This window comes from Oryzias latipes, chromosome 24 (assembly GCF_053564925.1).
Source record: "Oryzias latipes strain Hd-rR chromosome 24, Olatipes_Hd-rR_3.1".
Lineage (NCBI taxonomy): Eukaryota > Metazoa > Chordata > Actinopteri > Beloniformes > Adrianichthyidae > Oryzias > Oryzias latipes.
The window spans coordinates 9414231-9433687 of NC_136260.1; the positions used below are offsets into that span (position 1 = coordinate 9414231).

Here is a 19457-nt window from a genome sequence, read left to right on the forward strand (position 1 = left end):
GCCATTTTATAGTTTAAAAACTCTGCCTCTAAACAGCAACTAGACACTGATGTGGAGCAGAAGGTCAGAAAGTGTGTTAAGCCTATTTTAATAGTCAACCACTCTCATAGTCGGATTAAACCTTTTACCGTCGTTATTTTCTGTTTTACGGCATGTTAAAAATCTGTATATAAATGACTACATTTAATTAACTAAAACAAACTAACCAAAACTATTATTATTATTTTAAATACCGTCCAGATTTTTCCTCAAAGCCAAAGAACCACAATAGAGGGATAAAGGAGCTGCATGTGGCTCCAGAGCCTAAGGTTGGAGACCCCTGGTTTAGACTAACATCTGACAAAAAAATATTTCCTGTAAATGTACTTCTAAACAGTTTATGTTGATCATTTTAAATAACAACACATGAATTCAAACTGCAGAAAAGTTATAAGGCTAAACTTTTAAGCGTTTTTTTTATGTGAGAGATTTGTGCTTGTTGCTTATAAAATATTATTTTACATAGGATGACTTTAAAAAGTATTATCAAAATCAAAAAGCTGACACTTGCTGAGCATTTAAGATATAAGAGACTAAAAGTTTTGCTTAATTTGTTTTTGGAGTAAGGAAGGAGGAAAAAAGCTGTTAGGGGTCAACCTGCCCTGTTTTCCTATCATGAAACCTGAGCCGCCAAAGCTGACCTAATGAGACACTCGTAAATCCTAATTCAGTCAGGAATCTGGAGCTGGTCCAAGCTTCGGTTACTATGGAAACACAGATCAGGATGAAAGGAATCTAAACAGTGGATTAACATTACACTCTCACTGTTGAAAAACCAGTTTGGAAAGTGATTGCATTTTCAATGAACTCCTCTGAATTTGACTGCCCATTCGGTTGCAAAATCCTCTGAAGCCAAACATTTATACGTTTTTTTCAAGTAAGATTAGCCTTACTTTAAAATCAAATTAATTAAAGTTGTCCTAATTAAGTATAAAATTAACAAGTGAAAGAACTACTCGTGTACTGGGTAATAGATTGACCAGCAGATGTATTGCCTGATATGATTTCCATTAGGTTTATTTGAACAGCTCCAGTTTACAAATTTAGTTGTGTAAGGATGTTATGCAGAAACAGCAAAAAGGACAAAAATGTCAAATGATTCATAAAGAAAGAAAATATAATTAATATAGTTGTTATAATACATTGTATTCCACAACATCCAGTTTGGTCCAGATAATTTCAACAGGAATCAGGAAAAAGGAAAAAGAAACAATGCACAAATTTACCTAAAAAAAATTTTATTCTGACATTTATGCTTGAATACTTTTTATATACTTGTATTTACTCATCTTTGACACCCAAAATGTAATTATTTAAGCTAAAAATAATGTTAGGTTTGTAGCGCTGATGGGGGAAGGGGAGGGGCATCCCCCGTCGTCCTATCACAGCTCTCCCGTTTGCTTACGTCAACACCCGGAAGTGGCTGTGTATTTTGTTTTGTTTTGGTTGCGGGAGTTGGGTTGACGGCAGGCGAGCAGTGAGAGGTCCGCCCAGGGCAGACCCGCTCGCGCATGGGGAGAGCCACATAGGGGATGGAAGATGACTCACCGGTTGCTCGAGCTTGTACCATGCCGAGGTTTATCAGCGGTTATGACGACGCGAGGAAGAAATTGTCCCGCAACTTACCAACAGAAACTTCCTTTAGGGACGTCAAAGTTAAGCGGCAGGTGAGGTCGTCGAGCGTCCGAGTCAGTAGGTCAAGCTCCCGGTTGTGTCTCGATGAGGACGACGGGGACCCGGAGGAGAGGAGCCGCAGAGAGGTGAAGGATACGGAGGGCAACAACAACAACAACTGCAACGGCGTAGGAAGAGCGAGGAGGAGGGCGAGCGCTGTCGAAATACCGAGGAGGAATTTGGGGGATTTTAAACAACGTCCGGCCCTTCTAGGTGCACACAGTCGGATGCAGCGCGACGCCGAACAAGGAAGCGCGAAAACCGACATTACAGCTGAGAGTGGAGCTGAAAATGAGGAGTGTAAAAACTCAGACGGGGAAACGAGACAACCTGGCTCTAAAAACGAACAGACCTCGAGCGACTTGACTTCTATTGTGCGGAGAGTTGAGAGTGTGACAGCGGAGTGCCAGCATGCATGCGACAGCGGCAGCAACGCAGTCACTTCTTCAGGGGAGCCCTTTAAGGCCAAAGAGCACGTCTACTGCACTGTTTACTGCATCGAGAACGACCGTCATCAAGCACGCGCTGAAAGCACGGACCGCCGCGGTGACGCCACGCAGATTGACCTGGAAACGGGACAGGTGGCCAGCCCGAGCCCGGAGCCGGAGCTCTACTCGCTGGACGACCTGGTGGACCCGTTCGAGGACATCTCCCAGTGGCTGTACAGGGAGCAGGTCGAGGCGGGCACGTTGATGCAGAATTGCCGGGTGTGTCTGGAGGAGAAATCTATCGCTTCCCTGCCTTGCTGCGGGAAGGCCGTGTGTGACGCGTGTCTGAAGCTCTACGTCAGCTCCCAGGTTGGTGGGACAGCGCAGGTGTGCACAGCTGTTTGCATGGATGGTGCTCTGCAGCACATTTCCCATTGTCCCCATTACGTCTGTCTGTTCTTAAGTTATGGAATATGTGTCATCCACTCAGCAGAACACCACTTCACTTAAGAAACTAAAACTTTATGTCATATAAGAATATTTTAGGCCAATACCTGCAGGTTCTGTCTTGTGATGGGTATTTTTTCTGAGATTCTACGTCATGGCTCCAAAACAAACAAACAAAAAGATCTGGCAGGAATGCTTTATGTAACAATAGTTTATGAGATAGTTGGCTAAAACAAAAGTAATTGTTCAGCAATTCTTATACAATACAATTCTTGTATTGTTGCTACAATAATTGAAGGATTGACAGCAGAAAACAAGAAAAAATCCATGACTGTGTAACTGGACTCCTGCAAGGAATTACCCACCGGCTCTTGCTAATCCTAACCTTTTTCATAATATTTTTTTCTGTAGTTCACGTTATTCAAGGTATAAACTGACCGATCAGATGTCTCAATAAAAGAACAGTAATTTTCCGACTACAAGTTGCTTTGGACTACAAGTCAAAGCAGCTGAAAATCCATGATAAAAAAGAAAAAAACAGATAAGCATAGCAAAACATGCTAACAAGTCAACTAAACGCATTAAATGTCAAACTCCATTGAATTTTTCATCCTCTGTGTCGCTTTGGAACGCTCGGCGTGAGACTGAGCGGCGTTTCTGTCAGTTAATACCAAGACACGCCCACAGAGCCCTCTAGCAATTGTTTTTTAAAAACCACATATACTGTAAGTTAAAAAACCATGCAAAAAAAACAGCGATGTATACTCCAAAAAATAAGGTAGGTGGTGCCTGCTGGCCTCCATGTTGAATGTTCAAAATGTTTGATTGACAGATACCCCCAAGCCTGCTTTCCACTGGTAGGGGTATGGACTTCCAACAAGCTTACCCCTGATTGGCAAGAGTCACAGAAACAATGATTCAGACCAATTCAGACCAATGGCTACCTAAACTGACAATATCTCCAGTGGGAGAAAAAAGGGCTGGTGCCAGAAGTAAGCCGTTCATTTTTCTTTGAAGGATGATGACACTCTCACTTTGTCCAGTTCTCTTACACAGGCAATGGAAAAATCCCAATTATTAATAAGCAGGGTCATTTTGACCCGACTACCCTATGTTAATATTACCAGAATTAAACTAAAGGTGGAACGCTGTATTAAATTTACAAAAGATAAAGTCTTAAAATGCATTTTTTGTTGCTACAGTCTAGTTCCCCGAGCAATGTTACTGTCACAGAGATAAGCTGGTTGAAAATGGAGGGGGAGAAAAAAAGACATGGAAATAATCTGGTGTAGGTGGATGGTTTTTCTCCCATTGTACTGCAAATTTAACTTCAGAACATCTTTAGAGATTATTATCAACAAGCCTTTACATTAAAAATCATGATACTGATCTTTATTTTAGGGTAAACACTTGACCTCTTTGTAGCTTAATGCATGTTGAGGTTATTCTCCTCAGCTTGTTCTCAGTCTGTTTGCTTTTTAAAAAAAATCTGTTTTCTGCCTGGCTGACATCATTTTAAGGGAAGCTTTGGTTTTTCCTGACACCCCTTTCCCCACTTAAGCCTGCTGTTTAGTGAAATCACCATATTTATAGATGTTAACCGACCTAAATATAGCAATCTGCTATAACTGAAACTACCCATCAAGACATTGTCGCAAAGATTTTTTTTCTTTATTTGCTCAAGTTTAAATCACATTGAAACACTTTTGATCAGATGTAGTTAGACATATTGCATTTGAAAAGAGAAATCACTGCTTGCTCTCTTGATACATTCTTTCGTTAAGCCAACAACTTGGACAAAAGTGAGACTTCTGGGGAAAAAAAGTTCTTAAAGAGACAGGAACTCAAACCCTCTGAGGCTGGTGGAGGCTGCATAAAGAGTGCAGATTAATGAGTTGTAAGCTTAAAAAAATGTCAAATTTAGTCTTAGTGCACATTTTTAACTGGTCGGATGGAAAAAATTCAAAAACCTATTAATGGGGAGCAAACAGTATCCATGAAGACTATTTTAGAAGACTACAAGACCTGGGAAACCGCAGACGTCATCTTATTTTAGGCTTGTATTCTAGTTTCTGTGTTATTTTTCGTACCTTTGAGATTTTTTTTGTGTGCACTCAACCGTATTTTTAAACATCTTTCCACCACGTGTTTTTTTCGAGGGATAACCTGTCCAACCAGTCTGGCTGCAGCCACCCTGCTAATACCCCTGCAGAGGACACATTTTTACAGTCCGGGTCGGTTGTGTTCACATGCCTACGGTGATATTGGGTGTCGGAAGCTGTCAGAAGTTGAGGCCTTTTGAAGAAAAACCCGGATTTGATCAGAATGAACACACCCTTATCAAGTGTCCTATTGTATTTGTGAGCACCAAGGTGCTGAGAATTGTGGAGTAAAACACATTTTACCTGGAAAAGAAGACGAAATAGAAAATGATTGGTTCTCCTGTTTAACTCCACAAAACAATATCACCAGAGTCAGTGACTGAGGGCCCCTCTGTTCCAATGTTTGCCTGCGTTCCTTAAGAAAACATTAACCTTCCTCTTTGTCCACGTCTTTCTTCAGTCTCCACCTCAATCTGCCTACTCCTGCTTGTCTGTGGTGAATTATTCTCTCAATCCCATCAGGGCTGTGAATATGTTCTTTAGGGAGTTTTAATGCTGATAAGTAAACCTTTTAATTAGAGAAACTCCAGTCAAGCCAATATTGCCAAACGTGCACACATGCTGAAAAGCTGATGATGCAGGGAGAAAGCATGGAAGGCAATGACGTGTCTTCTTGGCCCAAAACATGCTAAACCTGCTCTAGTTGGGTTAACAGTGTGTAGGTTCTTACTTTTTTTTTTTTTTTTTTTTTTTTTTTTTTTTTTTTTTTAACTTGTCCTGTCCAACAGCTAGGCAGACAGATGAGAGCTGAGGGCCTCTTGGGTTGGACATATTTTACTTTAACAAGAGGGGTTATTAATCTTCAGACAAACCAAAGGTATGTCTGAATAAACCCCTTTTGTAATTGAGGCCAAACTTTATTAATTTCAAACATGTCTGAAAATCTTTGGTGTTGGACCGGACGGAAAAGGAAAGAGGGGAAGAAGAAAGAGGGACGTTAGAGAGAGGGGGGGTAGGGGGTGATAATAGGAGGGGAAGGGGGATAAGACCATGAAGCAGCATAAAGCAACAAGTTTACTGGTTGTTAATCATTATGGTAAGGTTCAAATGTAAAAAAAAAAAGCAAAAAAAAAAAAAAAGGGCGGAGCCTGTCCACACACACACTCAAATGTTATAAACACACCTGTTAGTTGCAAAAATGTCCACCTGTCGACATGTACACAAAACAGATAGTGTTCACACGCATACTTATGCCTTAAAACCAACTAGTGTGAAATATTTCAGTCATTCAGTCTGTTGAGCTGACACCTGTGCTCAGGTGAGTGTTTATGTTCTTCTAAAATGGATGGTGGAACGTGAAAAGAAGGAGGGAGAGTGCCCAGCCATCCCCACCCCAAGACCCCCACCGCACCAGCAGCGGCAGCCGGATTCCCCCCAACACCACACGGGAACCGGCAGGGAACAACCGCCGCCCGGGCGACCAAGCCCGCCACCCAGGCCAGGGCCAGCAGGGCCGCCGCAAGGCCCCCAGAGCCAGAGAGCAGGGAGGCACGGAGGGAAAGAGGGCGCCGCCCCAGCCCAACCAGGAGAGCAGCCCCCCCGCCTCGCCGGGAGAACCCAACGCAGGGCCCCACCGGAGAAGGACGCCCACAGCCCCAGACGAGCACCCCACCACCACCCAGGAGTTCCGGGCACCCCCCCGCCCCAACCCCAGGTACGGGCCAGGACCCCCCAAGGGAGACCCACTCCGCACTCCAGGCAGCCATCCGCCCGGCCAACGGTTGGTCCAGGGAGGAGCGAGGCAGGGGCCCGCCGCCCCCGCCCAGGAGGGGGGAACCCCGGGGAAAAAAGAGGGCCCACAAGGGGTGTTGTAAATATGGCCCGACCAGGCTCGGCCACAGTTGGAAATTTGGCGGGGCCCAGCACTCAGGAGCAAGGACCAGAACCCACCCCCCAGGGACACGAACACCCCCGGCTCAGATGTAATGTGAACCCCCCCACCGCGCGGAGAGAGCACCGCCGGGCCCAGGAAGCCAGCACCCCGGGGACACAGCCGCCGTTGCAAAGGGGCCCGTACCCCCCACCAGGGAAGAGGCAGGGGACAGATGGTCCTAGGTCCCACCTTCCTTGCAAAATGTGTGTGCGTGTATGTGTGTTTGAGAGAGTGTGTGTGTGCATGTGTGTGTGTTTATGTTGGGATGTATATATTGAGGGGGGAGGGGTGTGTGTACTAAGGGGGGTGCGGTTAAAATTGGCGGGTAGGGCACTAAGGGGACGTCTCCTGATTACTCACAGTGACGTTGACAATTGAGTTTTGGGTAGGGTTGTGCCGATGGACGATATCATCGTCCATCGTGATGGGTGACTGACATCCCGATGGAGAGACCACCATCGTGATGCCACGCCCCCGCCACGTTGCGCGTCTACACCATAAGCTGCGGTTACATGTACAAAATATCTTGATGGGATCAATGGTCGGATTAGAATCCAACCGTGTACATGGGCCCAGAAAAATGTTTTCAGAATATAAAAACGTTCACTAAGGTCACACTTTCCGTCGGAATAAATCATTCGCACATGCGCAGTAGGGTTTGAAAACCGGAAGACTATAAATTCCGCCAAGCGGCTTTTTTTTTCCAAACTTTATTGAATGTAACAATTCAATACAAAACAATGTTAAATAGCGCCGAGCGGCTATATACATTGACATGTCAGCTCGGTAAAATACGAGATGATCTTCTAAACGTGCTTTTAATAATGTTACGGTTATTATGAAACACCTGTTCGCTCATCATTTGAATTTTAATCCGCGTGGTCAGTGCTTTTTCTGAACGGAGCCAGAGTTAGCAGTATGCTAACACGGGCTAACAACATTAGCTTTGGGTGGTGCTGCTTGCTGGCTGCACGTAAACGTGGGAATAACATCAGCCTTTATTAGTCGGGACACGACTGGAAACACAAATCTGCGTGATTGTTTGAATGTTTTCTAAGGACTGAGCGACATTTCTGCTTTGAAGCTCAAACTGCTGTGTGTGCTGACGATCCGAGCTGTGCTCAGACACACTTTTAGACCCGGTTCTGAGTTCGGTTGCTTGTACCCCTAGAGCTGCGGGACGGATCGCTGTCTTAAATCTCCCACACATACCGCTCATGTAACAAAGCACCCCACCCCCCTTCCCATCAAACACAAAGCTGTAATCCGCGCTCCGCCGGTCCACTTCACTAGTGAAGTGGACCGGCGGAGCGCGGACTACTTCTTTTCTATTTTGTTTGTTACTTTTTTTGTTAAAGTCACTTCCCTCAGTTTATACTGGATCATCGCGGATTAGTCATTAGTTGGGAAATAAAATGAAAAAAGCAAAAAAACGAATAGCAGTTATATAAGAACGAAAAATGTAAAAATCCCCCCCCCCCGACGATGTCATCGTCCATCCCGATGATTGACAGCAAACATCATCAACGGCCAATTTAAGGGACATCGCCCAACCCTAGTTTTGGGTGTTTTTAACATGTTCTTGTGGCATTTTATGATGAAGGACATACAATGAGGCTGACACAACTGTGATTTTGCAAGTTCTCCCACTTGTCCGTGTGAGAGAGAATCTAAGAAAAGATCTTGAAACCACATTGCATGTTTTTCTCTCTTGATATGTAGGTCAAGCCCTATTGCTTCCAAAGGATTGTACAACGGAGACTATATCATTAATCTATTTGAATGCTACTGCTGCAAATAAGTTTTTGAGCTCCTGAGACGGCCGATGTTGATATTTGGTACAGTGGCCTTTGTTTGCGGTTACATAGGTCGAACGTTTGCACACAGGAGGGATTTTGGTCCACTACTCCACACAGATCTTCTCTACTGTAGATCAGTCAGGTTTCTGGGCTCTAACAGAGAAACAGAGTTTGAGCTCCATCCAAAGACTTTCTATTTTGTTGAAGTATTGAGACTGGCTAGGCCACTCCAGAACCTTATGCTTCTTACGGAGCCACTCCTTGGTTTCTCCTGGCTGTGTGTTTTGGGTCATTGTCATTTTGGAAAACCCAGCCACAACCCATCTTCAATGCTGTAACTGAGGGACAGAGGTTGTTCCCCAAAATCTTACAATACATGGCCCTGGTCATCCAATATCTGATACAGTTCAGTCGTTCTGTCCCATATGCAGAAAAACACATCCTCATGCTTCACAGAACAGTGATGAAAGTCTTCCGGGTATCCCCATAAATCCGGGTTTTTAAGCAAACCCATCATACCTTCCGGGAAATAAAGACCTGATCTCTACGGACAAATCACTTTCCGGATGAAAAAATTGTCTGAAATCGGCGAATTTTAGCTCTATTTTCGATATTTCTCCGTGGATCGCTTTTTACGGCCTAATTGACCAATGACGGGACGTTTTAGTTACTTTCGGATGCGTCGACGGCTCTGATTGGCTCTGTCTGTACCACGTGGTCAGCGTGACGGATTCCCTAGAGACCAGAAATGGCGGACCCACGCTAAACTTTCACAAACAAATCTGAAGAGTTTGCAATCAAATTTGTGTTAAAATAATGGCGGGCATCGTCATTATTGAGCGTGGTCACGACCTCAATTGTGAGAAGATGATAAAAAGCAAATTTAAGTGGTCTTGGCTGGAAGAAAAAGACAAATATGGCGATTTCTTTTCATTGTACATTCCCAAGACAAATGTTGGAGGTGGGTACAATTTGTGTTGTTCAGAATTCCACTCTCAGCCGTTCTTATACAATTAGTTACGGTGGAATTTATGCATAGATTAAAACATGCTAACTGTCTTATACATTGTTTGAAATTGCCATTTATGTCAAGTCTGTGAAAGGTTTGTATGTACCGTTTTTAGTAGTTTTTTAAATCTGGTCTGGGATCTTATTTTTCTTTATTCTTTGATCAGTGCCCCATTGACCAGGAGATTTTCTTGTAGATTTTCTTGGTCTGACTGCAGAATAACCAATCACATTGATCAAAACTCACAGCAGTCGGACTCAAAGATGCAGATGAAAATTAAATATACTAGTAGTGCATATTATTGAATAAATTCTTTTTTAGGACCAGCAAATCCTTAATTGCAAGTCAAACTAGGGGTTTGAATGACAAATCATGATGCTCCAATTAGTCTTAGTTTCTTGATTAAGAAGTGAATAACTAACTGCCAGAATGCATCAAAGACCATGTATTTATCAAAAATTTTGCTCCGCGCCCGCCATATCGCTCAAAGAAAAGTTCAGGGATTTTTTCCTTGCCTGGCTTTCATCACTGACAGAAGGAATGGTGTTCTTGGGATGGTACTCATCATTCTTTATCCTCCAAACACAATGAGGGGAATTAAGACCAAAAATGTCTGTTTCTGTCTCATCTGACCACATTTACTCCTAGAGTAAAAATATTAATCGGGCTGGGTTGAAGTTGGCCACACAGCCATTTATTCGGGTGACACAACATAAAAACCAAGGAAACTAACTAACCAAACACCAAAGGCGGAATAAAAATGAAATAACTTAAACTCCCAGGCTGTATAACAAGTGAACTTTTACAGAAATGCAGTCTCCAAACACAAAATGCAAACAAAGACCACAAGGTTAAATTTAACAAAAGGACAAAGACAGAATAAAACTAAGAGACAGCAGAGGCTTTTACAGGCTGAGGCCAGGCAGACAGCAGGGGCAGGCTAAAGAACAAATTCCTCTCAGGAATTCAACCGCCACTGGAGCAAAGGATCCTGGGAGCTTTTAAACCTTCCCTCCCAGCCAGGTGATTGGTGGAGAGTGGCAGCCTCTACCAGCTCTGCAGTGGGGCGGAGTCAGCAGCTGTGCACATGTACACACACACCAAGCATGGAGGCAAGACCAGGGTTCATAACAGGGGAACCCTTCATGCCACGCATGCTTTCAAACCATGTTTTAGTGGATTACCAACAGTAACCATGGAAATGGCAGTCCCAGCTCTTTTCAGGTCATTGACCAGCTCCTCCTGTGTAGTCCTGCGCTGAGTCCTCACCTTTCTTAGGTTCATTGAGAACCCAAATGGTCAGATGATTTATGGACGGACAGTCACGTTTAGCTTCTTCCATTTTCTAATAATTGCTAAAACATGGGATCTTTTTTATTCATCAAGCTGCTTGGCATTTTCCTCAAAGCTACTTTCAGCCATGTGAAAGTCTACAATGTAGTCTCTGGACAGTTTTTATTTATATTTATGTATAACCAAAGTATGTTTCTCTTTAACCAAAATTCCTTGGGTCGTCTATTCCAGTCAGTTTTTCTTCTCTTTTTTTAACTCTTTCTTTCCAACAACAAGCTATTCCATTTAAATTTCAAAACTCACAATCTTTTTCATTGCTGGAACAGTTGTTTTTTGTCTTTTTCCCTTCTCAGGTGAGGCTGGGAAAACACCTCATTAGCTGTCCCATTCCGGAGTGTAGTGGCACCCTGGAGGAGAAGTTGGTGCTTTCCCATTTGACCACTGAAGACGTGGCCAAATACCAATACTTTTTAGAACTGAGTCAGCTGGACTCCAGCACCAAACCGTGTCCACAGTGCAGCAAGTTCACGTCACTGAAGACACACAACCCCAACCGGTCCGAGTCCAAGTTCAAGGTACCTCCAACTATGCAGAAGTGTGCACACACACACATGAACACTGTCAGTTGTGGTTGGACCCATCAGTGATTGTTGTAATGTATAAAAATAATCTAATTAAAATGAAATCAATTTATGTAAATACTAGGCCAGCACAATAAATCGCAAATTTATCGTTATTGCGATAACAAGCTGAGCAATATGCAAATGGAAAAGTTGGCGAAAATTGCAATAAATGGTCACCTTAACTGTGCTCAAACAATTTCATGGCAGCTTGAAGTATTTAACGAATCAAATAAATCCATTTATGCATTTGACCAATCGGATGGACCCCTTTACATCATTGACCAATCGCATGGAGCCCTTTTATGTTAGTTGCCCGCCTCCTATGTAGACGAGGGGCATTTGGAGTCAAAGTTATGTTGACTCTTATTTAATGGAAACTGTTGCAGTGAACTGAAAATGTTGTTTTGCTATTTGTTCAGAGTTTTCCTCATATCATGCAGCCCTAGTAAATGCAGAACCTTTGTATTTTGAAAAACACTGGGTTAACCTCATACAGTAAAATGCATGGCCCTATTTAGGTTATATTTTGCTTTTTTTCAATTACTTTTTAACTTTGCTCTTCTAATAAATTCCTATTTACTGAGCACAAATATAAGAAGTACTCTGGTGTGAAAGAATTTGAACAGAATCGGGTCCTGCAACAGTTATTATAGTTATTTTGAAATGATAAAAGCAAAGGTTTGGAGGATTAACATTATGTGTTTGTTGGGAAACATTCCTATTTCTCTGCTGTAGATCCAGTGTAGCAATTGCCAGTTTGTTTGGTGCTTCAAATGCCACGCGCCCTGGCACGATGGAATCAAGTGCAGAGACTACAGGAAAGGAGACAAGCTGCTACGAAGCTGGGCAAGCGTCATCGAGCACGGGCAGAGAAACGCACAGAAGTGTCCACGATGCAAGGTATGAGAGCCTGGTCAAAGCCCAGCCCTTCTGTCTGGTTTACAGATCTGGTAGAGCAGAGGAACGCCACATGTGGCTGCAGCTGTCTGTTAATGGAAAGCAAGTAGGTTCATGGAGGATGAGAGGAGTGGTGCTAAGTGAACCATTAAGGTCTGGGGCGATATATTGAGAGCTGTTGAAAATATGGCGGCAAAGATGAAACCGCTTGTGTTGGTAGACAGTGTGGCATCACTGTGACTATTAAAAAACCAGCCTGCTTTTATTTCACGCTCTAATTACTCCAAAGTTGATCAGCACAGCGCCTAATCTGATTGCCACATATCCAAAGGAAGACATAAATTAAGATCATTGCAGGTTTATGGGAACTCATTTCTGTCTGCTGTTGTGATTTTTGTGACTCAGCTCCTCATTTCTGCACTGCGAGAATGAAGAGTGGAGTTTTTTTGACTGTGAAGCAGGTAAATTTGTGTCAAGCCGTGTTTAGCTGGAAAAGATTACAGTAAAGATCCCCTTTTACGTTGAAAAAGCATTACTTTAAACTGTCAAGCTGTTTTCTGAAATTAGCTCCTTTTTTTTAAATCACATTTTCCTTTTTAGAAATGTATTAAAAACTAAGTGTATGACGACTGCTTTTTTGTGATTCACTTGTTTTCTTTGTAATAAAGAAGAGTGAATACTTTGCCCTTCAAAGAGCGCAGTGGAGTAAAACACGAGCTAATAGTTCTTTAATTCCATTTTCAGATCCATATTCAGCGAACAGAGGGATGTGATCACATGACTTGTGCCCAGTGTAATACTAACTTCTGCTACCGCTGTGGAGAACGCTACCGGCACCTCAGGTCCGATTCAACCTCCTACCGGTACTTCTCTCTCTGAATTTGTCCTTTTTTATTCTCCTTATGTCATTTTCTACTTTACATTGTTAGGTTTTTTGGCAACCATGCATCAAATCTCAGCGTGTTTGGCTGCAAGTATCGCTATCTACCCGATAAACCTCACCTAAGACGACTAATTCGAGGATCTGTTTGTGGTAAGTTGCAGAATCATCTTAAAAACACTTGTTTTCTTTTCTGTTACTTTGTATTGTGTTGCTTTACTTCACATGGAGCGAAGATTTGCACTAAAATTGCCTTATTTCCTATGCGTCTATCATCTGTGACTCAAACTCCACAACTGGCAGCTTTTAACTGAGGATTATAGAAATGTGTCTCCGAGTGGGAAATAGTGGTAGAAACAGCAGTAGGATATTCTTTAAGCTGTTTAGGTATTGGATAACATAAAAAGTCATAATAAAGGCACACAGCTTGGCATGCAGATCTTCAAGCCTGCTCCAAAAATTTCCACATGCCTAACATGCAGTTAGTGTTAAGTAAGGAAGTTTTAGTGTCTGTATTTGTTAGCTTATTGGCAAACCAACCATCTGATAGACTTTGACTTATCAATAATCCCAGTAACCACGTTTCACATGATATAATTTTCTTTAATGTATCAATTAATCCAGTTTAAAGCTAACAGTAGATTAAAAAAAACAAGTAGCTAAGAATTTGGGGAAGATTTTCTATTCTTTGATTCAGAAAAAGTTCAAGACATTGCCTTTCTTTAGGCATTCTTTGTTAACTCGTGCCAAGTTGTTGTCTTGGTGCGTGACCCATTTTCTGCAGAGATTCAGAGCAAATCTCTGCAGAACTTTATTTTTAGAATTTGCCATTTGTCATCCACTGACTTTAATGTAAGTTTACACTTGCAGTATCTTCAGGGAAACAACAGAATGAGATGGTGTCAGAACATTTTCATATGGTGGCCGCATGGCGTCAGTTAAAAACATGCTACACCACAACTACAATGCCCCTTTTTGTTGCAGCTGTATTGATTCAGTTTGCCAACAGCTTGTCATTACATTCTCCTTTTAAATAAAATAGTAGTATGCTTTCAGTATATAACTCAGTTTTGACATATGCACAAACATCTGTGAAACATGTTTATAATGATTTTCTTTGGTTTATATTTACGTCCCAATCCTGAGGCTGGATGGCTCAAACCAGAGTTTGTTTCCCAGGGGGCGCGATGGGCTTCAACCAGTGTGGGTCATTTGGCAAGACCCCTCACACTACTGCCTAACTATGTAGCCTTTAAGGGGGTCCCAAGTCTGGGTCTCCCTGTGCCGGTCCCCAGCCCGGATAAAATGCAGGGTTTTATCAGGAAGGGCATCCGGCGTAAAAATCTCTGCCTACAACACCTGTGCAAATCAGTGAAAGCTGATTCAAAGCTGCCACAACATTTATATCCGACCCTGACTTTAAGCACTGCAGTGGCAGTTGTTGTGAGTTATTGTGGGTCTTTGTTCAGCAAATTATCTCTTAAAAACACCCCTGAATCTATTTTAATTAAACTTTGAAATGAAATAAATCCCAATTATAAACAAAAACGAGTGTTTTAATTTGCAAAATGTAAAATTTGTTCTCTGTGCTTCTTTGTCTTTTAATGAAATAAAATAAAACTCCACTCTGGTTATCATTGTCATCAGAGTCACACAATCTTTACAAAACCAGACTTTTTGTGTTTCATTTTAAATCTTCACAATGTGTAATGCCTAACTGCTAAGTGACATTGTTTCTTCCTCTGACTTCTCAGCAGACTCCGCTCTTTTAGGCGCTTTACTGCCCCCACAGGTGGAAGTTAGAATAGCTTTCCCCTTATTGAACAAACTATTGAAATTGGTGGGCAGATGTTTTTTTTTTTTTTTTTTTTTTTTTTTTTTCATGGGTGCTCTTGTCCCTTTCTGGTCCTCCTTGTAAAGCTTCACTGAACGTATTGGTTATTACATGAACAATACCGCCTCATTTGTTGTTCTTCTCTGTGTTTCCACCTGCAGCCACTAAGGTGCTGATAGCTCCAGTGGTCATTCTGCTGGTCATTGTTGTTGGAGCGCTTGCACTGGTGATAGGTAACATACCTTCATACAAAACCCACACATAAGTAAAAAAACAACAACCACACACTATGGCTGCAGTATTTCTTTCAGCAAGAGACTTCTTATTGACTTATCTGAACACAGATGGAGATTGTTAGTCTGTAGGTACCAGACTGCATTTACTGCCCCATCATCCAGCTGGAGACACACGCTCTCTGGTGCAGTTATTGTGAGCTCAGCTAAACTGCAATTAGTGTTCATTTCTGTCCTGTGTTTGGCACCGATGCTCTGAGATGGAGAGTTCATATTGTTATGCTGCCGTCTTTCCAATCATTCCTTTTACAGATCAGTTTTACATATTCCTAATCCCTCTGGATGTTACTGTTCAATAAGACTTTGTGGTGAAGACATTCGAAGAAACGATTGTCTCTGTAATCCAGCTCCTGTGTGTCTGTTCTAGGTTTGGTTGCTTTTCCTGTCTACTACGTGTGCAAGAGAAAGAAGAAGCAGCGAACTCGAGGCTCTGTACGCTGGATCTGACTTCCTCTTCTCCCAGATGACGGACACATCTCCTCAGGGAAAGACATTTCCACCTTGAGACAGGAGGAAATTCAGAGCGAAAAGAGAAAATTGTCAGTTAGCTGTTGTCTTTCAGCGGAGGAACATAGCTATAAAGAGGCTTGGATGGTTGCACATTTATAATGTATTTATATTGCATGGGACACTATGCTAGAGGGAACGAATGTTGGCATGCTGGAAGTGGAAGAGGAGTTGAGTTTGGTTACGCAGTGAAAAGGGACTTAATGAATCCCTAAAATTTCTCTCTAAACTGCACCTGGGTGTCCACTTTTTTGTGATTTACATTTATCAATAGTGCAGAACATGAATATTCGGCTCCCTGAGAGACTAAATGGTCACCAGTCAGCACCAGTTAGAGGTTGCTGGAGTGATGGGTAATTGAATTCACGAGGGCGACCGGAATTGCTGGCTGCTGGGAGACATGGACAGCCATGGCAGCGCCGTCCAGGTGCATGTCCTGAAAGAAGGCTTTTCTGTCTTGCATACAGTGTTTGTGCCACACACAAAAAACATATTTCATCAAATTGTGGTGAAGATCTTAGTTCTCATATTGACTTGTATTTTTTTCAAGCAGATACTCTGCTTTTGTTGTGGGAAAAAGTTTCCACTGCGTTTAGAGTCACACACTGGGGTGTGAGGTTCTGACCTGGATCTCAAATTCTTGCCAGAAGGCTTAAAAAAGGTTGGGCGTGTGCCCCAAACGCCAACCTTTAATCCACTGACATTTCTACATGATATGTTCGTTTCAGCGACAGAAGTTTTTAGCTCTTAGTCTCGTTTTCTGTGTTGGTTTTTCAACACGCTTTGCTCTTCACTCTAGCCGTCTGTTTAGGGAAACTGAAGGTGTTAGCACCGGTGCTGCTTTTGCACATCATCTATGGAGCCTGTTGCAGAAATGGACCGATGAATCAGATATGTGGAATGTAGAATTCCTGGCGAACTCGGGTGAACTCTGCCTTTGCCCTGAAGTAGCTGGGATTGTATCCAGCAACCCCGTGATCCTGCACAGGACTAAGCTGGTATAGAAGATAGATGGAATGTAGAATGTGTTAGAGAAATATACCCTGTAGTTTTGTATTAAAAAAAGAAAAGATAAACATACCTCCTTTCATTAATGGATTATATTTTTTTCTCTACAAGGTTAAACTGTTACTCAAATGACCATTTCAAGACCAGCTTGCACTAAAATACAGGGTTAGATTTCTTTTTCTTGTTTTTATAGTTTCATAGAGTTTAAACGTGAAGCAGAGTTTCCATAATACTTTTGAGAACAGGTGCATGTGAGAGGTCTTCTGGCTTATGCCCTTTTTTTTCCTCCTCATCTTTCCTCGTCTCTTTTCATCCCGTGCCTGCCTACAGATGTCTGCGCAGACCGATTCCGTTATAAGTGGAGCTAGAGAGTCAACGATGAAAATTCATAAACCCCGGCTCCCAAAGTGATGCTACAAAATGATGCTCAGACTGAATTCTCTTGAGCTTCTGATATGCAAAACAAACCAAAGCTGCCAGGTTCTCAAATCAGCCGCAGAGTTTTTATGTTGATTGGATTTTACATGGAGTAATCTGTCTTTTGTTTGAGCTTTCCCTCAATGAGGAATTTCTGAAAAGCCAAAAATGTGCTTAAGCACAATGGAGCAGAGAGGAGTCAGTTTGTTACGGTGTGCAAACGCATAGAAGAAAGAGAAATAATGAAGATTGGCAGCGTTGAGTGGGCGCCTCTACATTTCCAGTGGCTGCCGGTGGAATAAATGTTTCAGCACATTTCATAGCTGAAGGATTAGTGACCTGAAGGAAAAGCAGGGTTTCTGCGTACTGAGATTTAGCAGTGGAACCATTTGTTAGGCTTTATCCAGGGGATCTAAAATATTTCCTGCATCTGAGAGTCAATAAATACACTGTACACATAAGGCTCAAAAAGGACATTGCAGACATTATTGTTACAGAGGAATTACAGGCGCCGTTAAAGGTCCCCACTCTGGGTTTAACCCACTCTCAGGGAGTTTGTTTTCCGTTTCATATACCCAGAGCTCTCCATCTACATATGCTGTGCCAAAGAAGTCACTGAGCAGAACTGCAGATTCAGAAACGCTTGCTGATGGGTTTGCCTGCAGCTGCCTAGCAACTGCACAGAATTCCAGGCGGCCAGAGCACTGTTGTGTCAAAAGAGATCAAAAATGTTTTAGAGTGGCCAACACCGTCTGTGTATCCCTGCATGACTCAGCTGGGCTGTGAATGCGGCACTGAACCAGGGATTAAAAGTGGGACTCAAAAGCTTTTTTTTTTTTTTTTAAAGGACTTCAAAAATGGTTTTAGGGAAACTGAATGTCTAAGTTATACTCTGAATAAAATTCTGAAATGTATATGATTGTGATCTAGACCTTCACTGACCTATTTAGCTACTGATTTTTTATTTTCTAAGTGTGCAAATTATGTGATAAAAGAAGTTTTAGAAGTCTTTGTAGCATAATTTGATCCTTAATTTTTCTAAAAATGTAATAAATTACATTATTTGCCAAAATGTTTAAGAAAGCCGGTCTTGATTAACAAACATGTTGACTTTTATTTTGAAGTCTTTTTGGAGATTTTTAGGGTTACCCCCATTCTGCATATTTCACCTTCATTTAATAGCTGTGTGGCTTTAGATCTGTGCCTTAAGTGCAACTGCAGGTATGTGTTTTACAGCTTTTCATGGCCGCTAAGAAGAACAGGATTTTATCACAGCTTGACCTTTCACCTGATCCATTTAACAAAGACCAAAAAAACCCTACACAAAATTTATAAATCATAATAGTACCCCTAAAAACTGCATGTAACTATTGTCCAAAAATATCTCTCCCACTGCACACACTGTAAATTCAGGTCTCTTGAAACTGTTTGACATGTTGCAGTCCTGACTGTAAGCTGCATCCCAAATATGCTTGTAATTTTGCACATGTGTAACAGTTGTGTCACTTTATTTTGGTTTCTACTAGCCACAGTTGCAATGTAAGCCCTGGTTCCACCATTAGATGCACACTTAAGGCTTCTGTTGTCCCTGTTAAGGAGGTGATGAAAACAATCATGTTTGATTTACAGTAACACTGGACATTTATCGCTGCGGAAACGACCTTAATAGTGGTTTTGGTATCACTATCAGGATAGCCTGTCCTTTTGCCGCACAAGATTGTTTCACAGTGACATGTTTGTGTAAACATGCACCGCTTACTTTCCAGGTACCTCCTTACAGAGTAATTTAATACCGCTCGGTTAGTAACCTCCTTGTTTGTATGTGCTCCATCACCTCCAGGGAGCCTGTTCACACTACAGAGACTCACAGCAGCAGGCACAAACACTGTTGTACCTGAGGATTTAATGGAAAATAAACTGAAACAATGCCAACATACCAGAATTTGCTTCTGACTGGTTTATTTAAAGGATTTGCAATAGACAGCTATGCAGCTACAGCAAACATTTTCTGTTGGATGTTTTTGATCAGTAGAGGTCACAAGTGTACCACTGGAGGCACTATCTCAGGAGCTTTGCGCTATTTTCTCTGTGTTGATCTTGAGTATTTACATGTACACAATTTATATCTTTTATTTATCATAACTTTTTTGATTATATAGAATATATTTACTATTTAGTTGTAAGAGGTTTTATAAATTTATTTGTGCTTTAGAAAAATGGTTAAGATACTTCCAAATCGACAAACTTTATTTGTTGTGTGGATTTCATACATTT

The 19457-nt window shown here is 42.0% G+C and overlaps 1 protein-coding gene across 3 annotated transcripts; it reads left to right on the forward strand.

Annotated features, from left to right (window-relative positions):
• Positions 1–1448: 1448 nt before the first annotated feature.
• Positions 1449–19125, forward strand: rnf217 (ring finger protein 217). Of its 3 annotated transcripts, none has more exons than XM_078942780.1 (7): positions 1450–2528; positions 11078–11299; positions 12083–12247; positions 12989–13086; positions 13174–13277; positions 15120–15191; positions 15619–19125. In XM_078942780.1, the coding sequence occupies exons 1-7, from the start codon at positions 1572–1574 to the stop codon at positions 15696–15698; spliced, it is 1698 nt and encodes a 565-aa protein (XP_078798906.1). In that variant the 5' UTR covers positions 1450–1571; the 3' UTR covers positions 15699–19125. The 3 variants fall into 3 exon arrangements, with proteins under 3 accessions (XP_078798907.1, XP_078798906.1, XP_004083900.1); XM_004083852.5 differs by having other exon boundaries at positions 1451–2510; XM_078942781.1 differs by lacking the exon at positions 15120–15191 and having other exon boundaries at positions 1449–2528; positions 15619–15788.
• The last annotated feature ends 332 nt before the right edge of the window (positions 19126–19457 follow it).